The following is a 16,689-nucleotide window of genomic DNA, read 5'->3' as shown; positions in this document are numbered from 1 at the left end:
AAATTGGTGCCACCACTATGGAGGACAGTGTGGGGTTCATTAAGAAAGCTGAAAATAGACTTACCATATGATCCAGCCATCCCACTCCTGGGCATGTATCTGGAGAAAACTATAATTTGAAAGGACACATGCACCCCAATGCTCATAGCAGCACTATTTACAATCGCCAAGACATGGAAACAGCCTAAATGTCCATCAACAGGTGACTGTATAAAGAAGCTGTGGTGTATATATATGTCATACATATATATGTGTGTGTGTGTGTGTGTGTGTATATATGAATAGAATACTACTACTCAGCCATAAAAAAGAATAAAATAATGCCATTTGCAGCAACAGGGATGGACCTGGAGATTGTCATTCTAAGTGAAGTAAGTCACATAGAGAAAGCCAAATATCATATGATATCACTATCTGTGGAACCTAAAAAATTATACAAATTCTATTTACAAACCAAAAAAAGACTCACGGACATAGAAGGCAGCCTATGGTTGCCAAAGGAGAAAGGGTAGGGAGGGATGGCTTGGGGGTTGGGGATTCACAGACACACATTGCTATATATCTGGAATGGATAAACAGTAGGGACCTGTTGTATAGCAGAAGAAACTGTATCCAGTTTCTTGTGGTAGCATATAGTGGAAAGGAAACTGGAAGGAAAGTATGTGTATACATATGTATATGTGTGGCTGGGTTACTTTACTGTGCACCTGGAACTAACATTGTAAATCAACTACACTTAAATAAAAAATTTTGAAAAAATTTTTTCTCAAATGTTAAAAAAAATGCAGATATCTGGGGCCCACTCTAGATCTGCTAAATTAGAATCTGAATTTTAACAAGACCACTAGATGATTTGTATATGCGTGAAAGATTTTTAAATACTACATTAAATGATTGAGAAAAGTGCAAATTTTCTTCCCAGTAATCCCCACCTGCCTTCTGCTGCTTCTTTACAAATAGAATGCCCTGGCCTTGGACCTGTCCGTCCTCAATTTATATATCCTGGAGCTGCACTACAAAATTTCAGAAATCAAAGAAGCTATTAGAATCTGATTTGTAAATGTGGACGTTTATGGGATTTCATAGTGAGGTTTTCAAAGTGGAGACACACCTGTTTACCTGATTCCAAAGAGAGAGATAAACAGCCATGGCAGTCACATTGCAATATAATTCAAAATGCAAGCCTTGGAAGTTTTGTTGAATGCTGTCAAGAAAGGAATTAGTTCAGCTAGGATGCATAATCCATCAAATGTCTTCCTTGTTCCTAGATGCCGCTATCTTTACTTGACACAAAATGCTCCAAAAATGAGTAGCGACAAGAATTAACAGAGGAAATTGCAAAGAGTTGTACATGTTGCCAGACGTGTGATGACTTCTGTATATCAACATGACTTTCTGAGGAGCATAGGAGTGTTGGCCACGTATGAAGTAGGGCACTGAAAGAGCACGTGACTGTAGCAGAAAGTCATAAAATTTTACTTTAGAAACCACTGCCTTCTCCAACACGAGGGAGGTGACGCCACAGGTTAAAACCATCTGGCTACAGGGATGTGGCCAAGGAATTTCTTACTCACAGAACGCCAAGCGTGCTCCCCCATTCCCCCCCCCCAACTGCGGTGCACAGGGGCACAGAACACTGGAGCTGACCGGCGGGTTGTAAGAAGGAGAAAAGCATCCCCTCTGGCCTGAAACATTTACTTCCTTGCTTCCTCTCCCTCTTGATCTGCTACAGCAACCAAAGAGGCCAGAGGTCACCTAGGGTGCAGCTACAAGATAGCTGAATTAGTACAAGGTAGTTGAATTAGTAGCCGGGGTCCCTGAGTGGCCAGGTGGAGTGGATCCCCCGCTGACCCACACTGGACATACCCCATGAGTGAGAAAGAAACTTTCTTGTTTGTGTTAAGCCACTGAGACTTAGGTGTTGTTTGCATCGCAGCGTAGCCTGGATTATACTGACGGATACAGTCAGCATAGTGGACACTGCCTTAACACTGCTGCATGTGACTCTGTTCCAGGTGCCAGGCTGTGAGTTCTACACGTATCCCACAATAGCCTTCTGACACAGACAACAGTATTGTCCTATATAGTATGACGTACATGATATGTATCTACATCATAGGTGTCAACGGTATCTTCGCTATCTAGATGTGAATGTATCATATATAGCAGTAGTTTATTGTGAAAGGAGGCTTTCTTCCTTTCTTCTTGTTATGCTGGAAGTAGTGTCTCTTCTCGCTAAGGCCAGTCCCTCCACATGAGATCTGGGTGCCATCTCTTCCTCCCTTACATCAGTGATTATTCCTTCACTCTCCTGAATCCGTGTTTCTCCCCTTCTATTCAGTCTGCCTCTCAGAATTCCCAAGTCTCTCCACGCTTAACAAGAGCCCTCCATCCACCTCCCTTCCTCCTCCAACCACTATCTCCCTTCTCCCTCCTCTCCTAGCCCATCTCTGTCTCCTTCCTCCAAAGCGTTCAGCCTCACTTCTTTCACTCAGCGTCCTCCACTCTCCAACTACTCCAATATTGGTTCTTCTTCCATCACTCTACCTAACGGCTATTTTCAACACCATGAATCTCCTCATGGCTTACTTCAGTGGACAGTTTGCACCTAATGTCATTTCTCAGCATCCGCTTGACAAGATTGCCCACACCCTTCCTTTGAAACCCCATTCTGTGGGCTCTTCATCTCTGGTCACTCTGTCTCCTTTCCAGCTTCATCATCTATTACTGGACGATTAAATTTTAGCCCTCGTCACAAACTCATCCCAGCCTCTGTTTTCTTCTCATTCTATAGTCACTCCCAGTCTTCCACCGAGCAGTCTTTGCCAAGGCTGTTATCACTACATAGACCCAGGCATCCCCCAAATGGGTACCTCCGTCTGGAGCTTCTGCTCACCAGTTGCCGGCTCAGTTCCTCGCCTCCACTTTGATGTCTTAGTGTGCACAAGGCTGGACTGTCAAGTTCTCCCCCCGCTACTTACTGAACTTCAACCCCTCCTGCTCCTTCCTCTGCATTCCCCATGGTACATGGTGCCACCATCCCCCTATTTGCTTATGTTGGAACCTGGGAATGGGGTTGCATCAGTACCTTTGGGAATGCTCAGCAGGAAAATGTGCTTTACTAGATTTCAGAAATATCATAACTAAACTAAACCATATCATAACAAAAGTGAGTCGCTGAAATTCTGATTTTCCCACTGTGACTATTATGATGCTTTAAAAAAAAAATCAAATCCTTTCCAAAATAATTTAGGGCCCCTTCTTTTGCTCTAAGAGCTATTTGGTAGTCCTGCCCTGCCTAGGAGTCAATAGTCAGACACCATTTCCTGTTGATTCTCCCTAAAATATTCTCGAATCTGTCTGCTCCTCTCAGGTGCCAATGCAGTGTATTTCAAGCCAATGCGATTGCTTGTCTGAATTTCTGAAATAGCCTCTGAACTCTCCTCCCTGCTCCAAATTATTTTCCACAAAGCAGCCAAGCAGAATGATTGCCACGATACATATAACTGATCCAATCAATCCATTGCTTAAAAACCCTCAGCGGCTTCCCGTTGACCTCAGGATAAAATCTGAGATTTAATAGTCTGAAGATCCTGACACTTTGCCATGGCCAGTGTCACCTGTTTGAGCTCCTGGAAAGAGCCAAGCTCCTTAGGACCCTTTGTGAGACAGGAGGGAAAGGGGCAGGACACAAATGCTAGACAAATGAAGCTGTTGGGATTTGATAAAGACTGGCTGGAACTGGCTGAAACCAGCTGAAACCAAGGTGACTTTGAGAATAGCCTGGTCATTGACCTTTAGCTCATTATAGCTTCACTGTAATACTAAAAATCACTCCCCCTTATGCCATGACAATTCTGAGGTGGACCATAAAAGGCCAAAAAGTGGGCAGTGGCCCAATTCCCGGGTAATCCCCACCCTTCCCCGAAATAGCAAGAATATTTCTCCCACTCGTTAGCCTATGAAATTACTTAACCCATAAAAACCTTCGACCTCGTTGTGCCCTGGGACCACCCTCACTTTCTGAGAAGGTCTACATTCTGCCTATAAAGTGTGTATCTCTCTAAATAAACTCACTCTCGCTTTTCTTTAGCTCGTTCTTGAATTCTTTCCTGTGCGAAGCCAAGAATCCTCAACTTGGTGGCTTGTCCTAAGGACCCGTGCAGGTCCCAAGACGTGACATTTCCCTCTTCTGCAACATCTGAACGTGATTTACTCTCAGCTCAGAGCTCTGTCACCCTTCCCAGCTGCTCCTTCTTCAGTTCTTAGATTTAATGTCCTCTCTTCAGATAAACTTTTCCTAACTTCTCACGCCGGGTTAATGCTCCCTGTTAATCACTTTCTTAGTAACCCCTACTTTGCTTTGTAAGTAAACAATTATTTGTATATTCGATCATTTAATCTCCCCCTCCCAATTTTAATGCAAACTCCCTAAGTCAATACACGCTGCGGTACACACAGGAATTCAGGGATCCTTGCGTCCAGCTTTGATTCTAGAGCCCATGCCGGCAACTACCACATGTACATACATTTACTGATCCGGGAAGATGGCATTTTGCCTCTTTGTTTATGATGGCCAAGTGTTGATGCACGGGAGACTAAGAAACTGCAGAAAAATAAAACATCTCTGAGCTAATTCTAGAATAATGATGTTCTACTGTTGGTAAATCTCTTTGTGCATGTTCCTGTCAGTAGCGGACTGCACACCTCAGCCTTCTGTGGAAGAAGCGGCGTTGGCGGCGGCGGGGAGGGGGTGCGTTCAGATTACAGGTGGGACTGGTTAAACTGGACCTCAGCTCTCCCACTGTACAGTCTTTTCATCCGTAAATGGTAGTAACATTAACCACCTTACAGGGCTGTAGTTGGACTCATTTGATCAATTCGTATTTAACGAGCATCTAGTATATGCCAGGTCTTGGGTTAGATGTTGGGGCTACAAATGTGGTTTAGGATATTTAGCAGAGTGCCTATCTCATTTAGAGTTATAGATGGTCACCATTACTAGTATCATTACAGTTGTGTGTTGACGTTTGCCTGTGTCACATGACTTGACTGGCAGGGGACGTGATATTTGTGACGTCTGTCACTATCCAGACCCGGGCCCTGGGTGGCTTGGGTCTGCACAAACAAGCCTGCGCGCGCCGGCACAGTACTGCGCGGCGTGGCCGCCGCTCCTCTCCGGGCCACCAGAGGGCGCGCGGCCTCTACTTCTCCGTCCGCTGCGCCTGCGCCTGCGCCGTGCCGGTCGCCCGCCCTCCGCTCCCCTTCCCTCCGGCCCTCGCTCCGCCTCGCGCCCTAACGCCCCGCCTCCGTTGCCCTTAGCGGCTGTTTGTTGACTTCCGGGAACGCGGGAGTCGCCGATGCCTAGAGTGTCGCTATGGGGACCCAGGGGGCTTCCGGGGCCCTCGTCTGGGCTGAGGCGCAGCTTTAGGCCCCACCGAGTCCCCCCCACTAGCTTCCTGGCCCAGGCGCAGGCTTCTCGTAGCGCCATCGGCATGAGGGAACCCGAGGAGATGGTGCCCGGTGAGTCGCGTCTGCGGCGGTGGCGGCGGGCCGGGAGGGAGGGTCCGCGGCGGGCGGGCGGCCAGGCCCCGCCTCCGGGCCGGCCCCGTCGAGGGACAGGCCCGGGCCGCCGCGGCCCGACTTTGGTCAGAGCTCTGGCCGTGCCCCCGAGGGTGACTGAGAGGAAAAGAAAGAAGGGGAAGGACGGAGGGGGGACAATGGGGAAGGGGGTGCTGGTCTTTCTTCTCCTCATTCTTTTAAAGGAGGTTTTCGATGAGTTTCTCGAAGGCAGGGCTACCTTTTACCTCCCTATGAACTTCCCAAATTACTTTCGTCGAGGTGCTCCGGACCTGGTTGTGTACTGAACGCAGTAAAGAGTGGGTGACCAGGGGACGTGGGGTAAAAAAAGGATGGGGAAGACGACTGGGAGGAAGGAGGGAGCCGTTAGCGAGTGTTTTTTTAAGACTTTTCCCCTGAACTCCAGAAGTAACGTTTGACGTTGTGAGTCGGTATCATGTATATACTGTGTAACGGAGACACGTTTTATGAAGCAGTACTAAGTCTAGCCACTTGGGATGCGCTCAGCTCTTTTCTATAATACATTCCTTTAAAAATGGTAATCGTGACCCACTAAGTTGATTGTCTGACCCACTAATGGATCACGACCAACAGTTTGAAAAAACACTGGATTAAAGCAAAATCATGTATTCACTGAAATATGTATTGCGTTTCTGCCATGCTCTTGATTCAGACACGATTAAATTCCTGTCTTGAGTTCACAACTTAGAGATACAAGAAACTAAACAAAATGACAATATCATTTGGGGTGTGTGTGTGTGTGTGTGTGTGTGTGTGTGTGTGTATTTAGTTATTGGGTGTGTGTGTGGGTGTGTGTTTAGTTATTGGGATCTGGTAGGAGTTTTTAGTCTCTCTCCAAAATGGTACTGGATTAAAACTGTGTCCTCACATCAGGGAGTATATAATTACTTCATTTAGGAATGGTAAATCTCAACATCCTGCCTTCTCATGGTGTTAAGGATGAAACTCAATACTGACCTGTTTCTGTGTGTGGAGAAAAACCCTCAGTCAGGGGCTAGACCACCAGGTGTTCACCAGCATGAGGAGGGCATTGAGTGTATCAGCTCATTGCAGGGAGCAGATGGTCCACCTCATGACAGCAGGACTGCCTCCTTTGTGACAGTTTCTTACTTTACACCTGTAAATGAATAATATATATTTAATTTATTAGATTTTATAAATAAAACTAAAATGAAGTCTGAGGAGTAAAACTGAATTAAGATGGAAAAAGGAGGTTGTAGATGGTCAAGAGCAAAAGCAAAGCTGTTAGGAGACAAGGAATCTGTATAGATAAATTACTGGAAAAATATTTTAGTTCACAGGCAACATAATAAAAGTTGTGAAATCGAAACTCTCATGTATTTGCAGATTCGGGTGCTGTGTTTACATTTGGAAAAACTAAATTTGCTGAAAATACTCCCAGCAAATTCTGGTTTAAAAATGACATACCTATATATCTTTCATGTGGAGATGAACATACTGCTATTATTACAGGTTAGTATTAAAATCCTAAATGAAGATAGTAATACTTAAAGAATCCTAAGTATTGTAGATGTGTTGTGTTTGAAACATGTTGAAAATACACAGAAAGTGGCTTTTTTTTCTTTTCCAAAGAATTCTTGACAAATTGACTTATCAAGGGCATCTTCTAAATTTTAGTTTCCCTTAGTATATTTAAGTGTGATTTTCTATACATACTACTTTCTTGGAATAAATCTATTTATTTATTTATATATATATTTATTTTATATATATATATTTTTTATATATATATAAAATAAAAAATATTACTGTATAATCTTAGAAACTCTACACCTAACAGAATCTGGCTATAGGTAGATGGACAAGGTGATCTGTTTCAACATGTAAAAGCAATGACAGTGTTTAAGTACAGCTTTTTTACTGCATTGTGATGACTTCATCTCATATTACTTTATCTTGAAAATGCTTCAATTTATTATTTCTTTTTCCTTCCCTCCAGGAAATAATAAACTTTTCATGTTTGGCTGCAACAACTGGGGCCAGTTGGGATTAGGTTCAAAATCAACTGTTAGCAAGCCAACATGTGTCAAAGGTTGGGGTCTTTTCTTCCTTAACACTTTAATTACTAAACTATATAAAGTACTTTTATATTGTGTAGTTCTTTAATATCATATTATGAATGATAAACCCTTTAGTTCTTTATTTTCTGAGATTTACTTGAATATTACTAGCATTTAACTTTTTCATATGGTATTTAGAATTACTTTTATATGTTAGTTTCTAAAAATCACATTGATCTTAAACCCAGAGACCACAAAAGAAGTAATGATTCTACAGTATTACACATGAACATCCTTTTTTTTTTTTTGCATGTTTGTAAACCTACTTAAATATCACTGTTATTGCATATATAGAAAACAAACAATATGACATGTTAGGATTTTTAGCTCTGTCTCATTTGTTAGAGTTGTGGACATCATGGTTGTATACAGTTGCCACTTTTATAAAACACACTTTATCCTGCTGTATAGAGTGAGCATAAGTGGCGAACAAAATATCACAACTAGGGATTGATTATTACTAGTATTCTTACAAGAACAACAGGACAAAATATTTCATATTAGGACTGTCCCAGAAAATATGGGACATACAATACCTTTACAAAACTTTCTCCCTGTTATGTGCAAAGCTTCTGCTTGGTTGTAACCTACAAACAGCAATACGTGAATGGCGATGGAGATACCTTGGGATGTGATAGGAGCTGGATTCTTTATCTTCCTAGCCAAATTTTAAATTTCAGCTCAAAGTTTCAGTATAACTATCATATCCATGCTATTTATAGATATTGTTGTGGAACTTTTAAAGTGTTCTGCTTGGTCAAAAGTATTTATTGAACCATCTACTAAACCGTTGGGTTTATTTACGGTGCCTATAATCCTTACTCTCAAATATCTGATAGATAAGCTAGCAGGATTGTCTCTACTAAGAGATCCTTGAGGCCAGGGATTCTGTCTTAGTGATCTTTGCAGCCCCTATGCTAAGCATTTAGGAGATGTTCTGTAAATGTTTTTAATATGTAAATGAATGAATGAAGAACTTTAACATAGGCGTATGCCTATGAGTATCGGACTTGGTGTTTTGTTGCGTGAAGTAGAAAGTTATCTTGATGATGGTGATGGCAGATTAGGAAACAGATCAGGTCTCAGGTCGGTGAAGAGGCACCATAGCAATGCAGTGGATTGCAGCACATTAATTGCTTGTGGCTTTTAAAAAAATATGTAGATGCCTAGGCCTTACCTCAGAGCAGCTGACTCAGATTCTCTAGGGGTGGGGCTGAGCTATCTGTATTTTTCTCAAAGCTCCACTGGTTATTATGATGAACAACTAGTTCTGAAAACTTGATTCATTAGTTATGAACATCACCTTTGGAGTCAGACAGGCCTGGGTTTAAGTCTGTTGCACCACTTGGTTATCATTTGACCTGGATTATTTATCATTTTCATAATCATAAAATGTCTTAATTGTCGTGTTTTTATATTTTTTAGCTTTAAAACCTGAAAAAGTGAAATTTGCTGCCTGTGGAAGGAACCACACCCTAGTTTCAACGGGTATAGTATTCAATCTGTATGACTTCCTGCCCAGTTTGAGGACTGAGGTCTCACTCCAGTAACATTTATGGCTTTGTAAAATTAACAAAAATGGTACATTGGCAACAATAAGATTAGGATTTTTAAAAATGTAAATGGTTAGCACACTTGTTTGCCTATATGCAGATAAATGTTGAGTGGCTGAAGAAAAAGCTTCTTTCCTTGGCTTATGTCTAGGGACGGCATCTCCTTACCTGTGTGCACACCTCAGGGGCAGCTTGCTCCTGATCTTGCTCTTCCCTCTTCTTTTCTGAGGGTGAGTGGAAGCCCTCCTCAAAAGGCTATTGATGTGAGTTAGCACAATCCAATCAAAATCCAAACAGGCTTTGTCTGTGTGTCTGTGTGTGAGTGTGTGTGTGTGTGTGTGAGTGTGAGAGAGAGAGAAAATTGACAAGGTGATTCTAAAGTTTGAATGGAAAAGCACGGGACCTAGAATAGTGAAAACAATTTGAAAAGATCAAAATTGAAGGACTTAGCACTACCAGATTTCAAGACCTACTGTAAAGCTAATCAAGACACTGTGCTATTAGTGAAAAGATTAAGACAAAGATTAATGGAACAGAGTAGAGTTCAGAAAAAGACCCACAAGTTTACACCCAAGTGATAGATGACAAAGGTGCCAAGGCAATTCAGTGAAGAAAAGGCAGTCTTCAACAAATCCTGCTGAAACAGTTAGACATTCAGGCCTTGACCACGGGGCAGTCTTTCCTACCATCCTTTTCTGCCACACAGCTGCTTCCGTCTTCAGGCTCTTCTCACTGCCTCGGTTCCCCTCGCCTCTCTGCCCTCACTTATAATTTTCCTTTGCTGAAATGTCTTTTCTCCTTCTCTTATTCAGATTCTTTTAAGATCCAGCGTAAGGCTTACTTCTCCCATGGAGCTTTTTGTGGCTATTCAGCTTCTTCCTCATATCATTCTCTGAACTGCTTCAGCATTCTATGAACTCTGCTTTGCTCCAGATGTGTTCAGTTGTGTGGTCCAATTCCATGTGGCCTTGTAGTGTCTTCCATTTGAAAGCTAGTCTTGTTTCCTCAACTAGGTTTCATTTTTTCTAAAGTAACATCTAATTTAAAATTTTTAACTGATTCAGGATGATTTTGCCCTCAGTTTCCACTATAATTTAGTGAGGCTTTAATTTCATGTGCATTTTTATGACAGATATATTTAATTTTATTATGTACGTGTTTATGTTTCATTGCTTTAGAGGTTACTGGCAGTGTTTATTACCTAGGCATGATATACTTCTTATGTGATTAAGAAAATAATTAACAAACATTTATATAGTGCTTACAATGAGCCAAATGCCATTCTAAGAATTTTATAAATGTTAATTTAATCTTCATAATACTTCTGTAAAGTAGGCACTATTATTACCCCATTTTACAGATGAGGAAAATACAACACTGAGAGGTTAAGGTTAGCTTGCCCAAAGTTATACAGCTGATTAGTGGCAAGCCAGAATTCGCACCTAGGAAATCTGGCTTTGATGTCCTCTCTCCTAAACACAATGCTATACTGCCTTCCTATTTAGCTAAAAAATTAAAATATAATTACACAACATAGAATTTTCGTGTTTCTAATTATATTCTTCTTGTATTTGCCCCATTTTACTTATATGTTACCTGTTATATCTTAGCTTTAATGGGTACGGAAGTTAAAATTAATGAACCACATCTCTTTTGAAATAGTTTGATTTGGATTATAAATTAATTTGGAAATTACTTTCATCTTTTTTGCTCTGAATTAATAGTACTGCCTAAGCAAGAAAATACATTCCACACATATTATGCATTTCAATTGCTACTTAAACTCTAGAATGATTTATGAAATCTCACAGAAATGTAGAGCCTTGTTTGTTTGGCTGTGTTTTTGACACCAAAATGAAGTTCACCAAATTGCAGGATAATGCCAGCTTTCATCTTTCTCCTCTGGTACTAGAGGAACTATGTGGGGTACACCGGCCTGTCTCACTACGATGGTGACGATGGTATACTGATATTTTCTTTTCCATGTGCAGAAGGAGGCAAAGTTTATGCAGCTGGAGGAAATAATGAAGGACAGCTAGGACTTGGTGACACTGAAGAGAGGAACACTTTTCATCTAGTTAGTTTTTTTACATCCCAGCATAAGATTAAACAACTTTCTGCTGGATCTAATACTTCAGCTGTACTGACTGGTAAGATTTTTTTCCATTTCAAACTGGGACACATCTCTTTTTTTTTTGAGACTAGGATATACCAAGTCAGTAGATTGAAAACAGCAGTGCTGTTTAATTTTCTCTCATTGACCCTGTGTTTTCAGAAGACATTAAAAATAGAACTTAAAATCATGACATATATTATAATTTCATGCTTACATACATTTAGAAGGTAATTGTTAAATAAGTTCTAAGCTATGCTATCCATCTGCTCCTTTAGATATTATTTTTAAACCCCAAAATACTTCATAGAGGTGAAATTTGCATAACATAAAATTCACAATTTCAAAGTGAACAATTCTGTTGCATTTAGTACATTAACAGTATTAGGCAACCACTACCTCTATCCAGTTTCAAAACATTTTCATCACTCTAAAGTAAACCCCTTCCTCAGTAACCAGTTTCTCCCCATTCCCCCACCCCCCCAGCTCCCAGCCACCACCAAATTTCTTTTTCTATGAATTTATCTACTCTGGATAGTTCATATAAATGGAATCGTACAATATGTGACCTTTTGTGTCTATATTTATTTTTTTTCCAGCTTTCAACTTAATTTATGCCGCAATAACTCTCATTTACCCATGTCTTTTTTTTTTGCAAGACAAAATCTTTATTCCATTTTTAACCATTACCAATAGGCATTAACAAAATTAAAAAAAATTTTTGACAACTTTATTGTGGTATAATTTCTGTACAGTAAACTACACATATTTCAGATGTACAATTTGATGGATTTTGATAGATGTATACACTAGATATTCTTAAATATTATCTTCATTGTATGTTCTGAAAGTTACACCAGCTTTAATGAAGTTGCTGTCAGAAACATCATAGAAATCTGTTGGATATATGTTATTAAAATACAGTTTGTAATGTCATTGCATCTCTCTGCCCTCCCTATCAAAATCCTGTATGAGAAATTTCTTTAACTTTTGGAGCCGAGATAAATGAGTCTCACTGAAGCAGCTGCTGGTGCGCGCTCTTTTCCCGTCCTGGGAGCTGTGTGACGGACGCTGTTGCTCTGGCTGTCAGGAGCGCCAGCGCTGTGCCTGCAGCTCCGTCCCTTCGTTCTGCCAGCCGCGCAGTTGGCATTTTGGCCTCCTCCTTTTGGTTCTTATTTTTTTATGTTCCTTTTATTTGCCTTATTATTAAACCACTTCAAAGCTTTAAATGTTTTAAATTAATTAAAAGATGCAAGTAAATAAGTCTTGATAATTCCTTTCTAAAATATTTCCCTTAGTTTTTTCTCTGACATTGCAACCCTTATCAGAAAGCACGTTTAAGTTAACCTGTTTTTGAGATGCTATGTATGCTAATGCATCTCCTTGTTCTCTGAAGTTAGATTATTTATTTTCAAGTATAAATTGTAAAGTTAAAAAGTTAGTGAAATACATTTATTTAATGTTTTTCTTCCTTTACAGCATCATTCCCACAGTGTTCTCAGAGCAAGGTCTTCCAGGCCCTTTTGACCTGGGACTTGCGCAGGATATGTCCAGTGTGACTCGTGCAGACATTCAGTTAGGTTGCTGGTAGACAGCTCAAAAGGAGGAAACCATTTTCTGTTTAGAGACATTCGAATAAGGAAAGGTTATTATAGAAAAGGACATTTTGTCTTTGCTATTGAGATAAAAATATGGACATGTCTAAAGTGATTTACATCAGGTTATTCTCTATCCTTTATCATTTTGGAAACATTTCATAACAGTAGCTAGCTGGTGTAAATGTCAGGTAGTACTTTTCTTTAAAGACACATAATTTTTCTAAATTAAAAAATAAATGCTCTGTTGGAAATATAGTAACTTGCTATCCCTGCTACCTCTGAAAACCCTTTTTCCTCTTTGTGTTTTCTTTATAGAGGATGGAGAGCTTTTTATGTGGGGTGACAATTCTGAAGGGCAAATTGGTTTAAATAATATAACTAATGTATGTGTCCCTCATCAAGTGACCGTTGGAAAGCCTATCTCCTGGATCTCCTGTGGATATTACCATTCAGCTTTTATAACAAGTAAGACAGAGCAGTTTGGATTTATCATGTTATCTCCCATTTCTAACTTATTACTAAATAAATAGTAAACTGCCATAACATTCTACAGTTCTATAGAAATATTCACATGGTAATCCATGTAATAATACAATTTTGGTCTGTTTTGGGTCACAATATTTCTTCATTTCAATAATGAGTGTTTATAATTTCAAACTCTATCTGACATGTTAACTTTTTTTAGTGAATAAAGGTCTGTATCCTCCAGAGAGGTCCAGTATGTGCTTCCTAGTCCTTCCTCTTCCAAGGCCACACAGGGCATGTTTTCTCTTTGGCAGTGAATTACAGGGATGTATGTGTGATGTCTCTGCCCAGGGAAACTCACTTTATTCTCGGAGTCTGAAGCTTTTATGTGGGTGACTGGTCTTGTCGGCACATCCTGCCAGCAGCTAGTCATGGCAACTGCAACTCAGGGCCCTCAGCGGTGAAACCAGGTGTACATCATCAGTGTTGACGTTTGTGCAAAGCTACCATTTCTTAGCATCTTGCTAAGCTGGCGTCATTTATTTCTCCAGGTGTACATAACAAAATCATCAATCACCAACACAGAGAACACACCCAAGGGCCACATTCCCAGGGATTGACCAAAAGTCAGTCAGCCGTGGTTCTCTTGGAGACATGCAAATAATAAACAAGACGTGCTGTGTTACCTCTTTCCTCACACCAGTGGTGATATGTTCTGTGTCATTCTTTAGGTTAGAACGTGTATTTACAAGTTTTAAAATTCCTGCTCTGTAGAACTCAGTTCAGTTCATAGAAATGAATAAAAAATTCCTGCTTTCAAGAAGCTCATAGTCATAGCACAGTGTGGTTAAGTGTGATTACAGAAACAAGTCAATAGTATTAGTATGGACAAGGCAGTAATTAAATGTCACAAGTTCCTTAATAAGAGAGTCTTTCTGGGAGAAGTACCATCTAAGTAACTAATTGAGTAAAATCTGCTATCTTTAGGCTTACTCACCATATTTACTTCACCCGTAAATGAGTTTTCTAAAATAAGTTTCATAAAAAGCAATTATTCATTTATTCAACAAGTATTCGTTAAATGTTTAATGTACTAGACACACTGCTAGGTTCTTGCAATACCGTAGTGAGCAAGACAAAATCCATGTCCTCATGGGGGTTTAATGTCTACTCATTTTGCTTTATTAAAAGTAAGAAGAAGTAAGATCATCTTTACGTATTGTGAAACAGGTAAAATAATTCTCTAGTTGTTTATCAGTAGTGATGGTCATGAAATGTTCATGAAGATTTTGGATTAAAATAATCAAGGGGAAAGGAAAATCTAGCTTTATTTCCTTACCATTCAGTAAAAATATCTCCAGAAAGGTCAAATTTATTAAATTGAGATTTTCTAAATGTTTTATTGAAAGAACATATACCAAAAAGATGAGTATTTCATTCATGTCTATGTCATCACTGATCACTGTACTTTTCCTTGAATAGCGGAGGGAGAACTGTACACCTTTGGAGAAGCTGAATGCGGGAAGTTAGGCCTTCCCCCAGAACTGCTGGTCAATCGCAAAGTGCCTCAGCTAGTGCCTGGAATTCCTGAGAAGGTGATCCAAGTCGCTTGTGGTGGAGGGCACACAGTTGTTCTCACAGGTATGTGTGGATGCTGCCACTCTGTCCCCTACTTTCTGTGGTGGCTCATGAAAAACTTTTTGACATTCATTTATTTTTATTGTGGTAATAACACTTAACATCTGATCTACTCTCTTCACAAATTTTTAAGTTACAGTATTATAATACAGTATTGTTATCTATAGGCACGATGTTGTATGGCAGGTCTCCAGAACTTTCAGCTTCGCATAGCTGAAATCCTATGCCCATTCATTAGCAGCTCCCCTCTCCCCCTACCCCAGTCCCTGGCAACCACCATTCTAGTCTCTGCTTCTATGAGTTTGACTATTTTAGGTACTTCGTGTAAGTTGCCTTTGCATTTTTTTCCATTAAGATCCCCACCTTTTGTTCCTGTAGTTAATAAACTTTTCTGGCCTATGGAAAAACTTTAAGTAGAAAAAAATGAATCTTGTTGAATTGTTTTTGCTAACATAATTGACATTTTCATGATCTTAACACTTTAATGGCAAAAAATAACATTTTTAGCTCATTTCCAAGAATACATTGTTTTCCTCATATATGTGTTTTCCATATTTATTTAAAATTGACATTTTTTTCTGAAATACCTTCATTTGGAGAAGCTCCTTGTTAATGCTATTTTTTACTTGTAATTGATAATTCTTTTTTTTTGTCCACATTCATTTTTTTTAATTTATTTATTTTATGTGGGGGAGGGAGGTAATTAGGTTTGTTTGTTTGTTTGTTTGTTTGTTTGTTTATTTTTAGAGGAGGTACTAGGGATTGATCCCAGGACCTCCTGCATGCTAAGCATGCGCTCTACCATTTGAGCTATACCTTCACCCGATAATTCTCTTTTGTGTGTGATATTCACAATGTCTAACTTGGTGATTTCTTTCTGATTTTTACGTACTGTTATAGTAATTAAAGAGTGTTGAGATTTTAAATTATAGATAATAAAAGAAACTTAGAACTTTAATGGTAATGTCACTTTTGGCTTCTGAATTTTGTATTTGGTATGACATATGACTTCTCAGGATTGTACATTAAAATATACTTACTACTTGATAATATGCTTACAAAATTGATGCTCCCAAATTTGTTCAGCATTAGACTCATCTTAGATAAGTAGTATAAGAGATAATGCAGTTAGGTAGTGAATGATTGTAATATTTTTTGGTCAAAAAGAAATAAACAGTTTCTGAAGTCACCACTTAATCTTCAGTAACACAAAGCTAGAAGTGTTCTAGACAAATTTTAAAATCTAATTCTCAGATGATAATGCTTAAATGTTGCAAGGTAATTAAGCAATATTTTATCTTTAGGTTTTCCTCTTGCATCACTTTTCCTTGACTTCCTATTCTAGTCCTAGTTATGCTTCTAAAGCTATAGTTTCCCAGAATTACAACTTCCAGATGGAATCTTTTCAAAGTTTGAAATAATTTTTTTCAAGGCCTCCATTCTACATTTGGAAATAATTCTGAGGTTTAAGTTTTTTTTAAACTTCTGCTGATAAAATGAATTTTCATATAATTTCTAAAAGATTTATTCTAGGAATTAAACTTTAAAATTAATCTTTATAAATTATCTGAAAATCCATCCATAGGCAGAAATGCAGCTTATTCTTCATGTGCTATGTATCTTCTCTAGTTTATACAAAG

The 16,689-nt window shown here is 39.4% G+C and overlaps 1 protein-coding gene across 1 annotated transcript in view; it reads left to right on the top strand.

Moving 5' to 3' along the window:
• The first annotated feature begins 5,334 nt into the window (after positions 1–5,334).
• RPGR (retinitis pigmentosa GTPase regulator) overlaps positions 5,335–16,689 on the top strand; it is a 28,912-nt gene continuing 17,557 nt past the window's right edge. Inside the window, exons 1-7 of the mRNA XM_032474654.1 lie at positions 5,335–5,523; positions 6,949–7,074; positions 7,562–7,654; positions 9,108–9,170; positions 11,227–11,385; positions 13,262–13,411; positions 14,894–15,148. Of these exons, the coding sequence (XP_032330545.1) occupies positions 5,361–5,523; positions 6,949–7,074; positions 7,562–7,654; positions 9,108–9,170; positions 11,227–11,385; positions 13,262–13,411; positions 14,894–15,148 (1,009 nt within the window). The 5' untranslated portion in view covers positions 5,335–5,360. The remainder of the gene's footprint in view (positions 5,524–6,948; positions 7,075–7,561; positions 7,655–9,107; positions 9,171–11,226; positions 11,386–13,261; positions 13,412–14,893; positions 15,149–16,689) is intronic.

Source organism: Camelus ferus, chromosome X (genome assembly GCF_009834535.1).
Source record: "Camelus ferus isolate YT-003-E chromosome X, BCGSAC_Cfer_1.0, whole genome shotgun sequence".
Classification (NCBI taxonomy): Eukaryota; Metazoa; Chordata; class Mammalia; order Artiodactyla; family Camelidae; genus Camelus; species Camelus ferus.
Note: the sequence above shows the minus strand (reverse complement) of the source record. Positions and strands in the feature narration are given on the sequence as shown.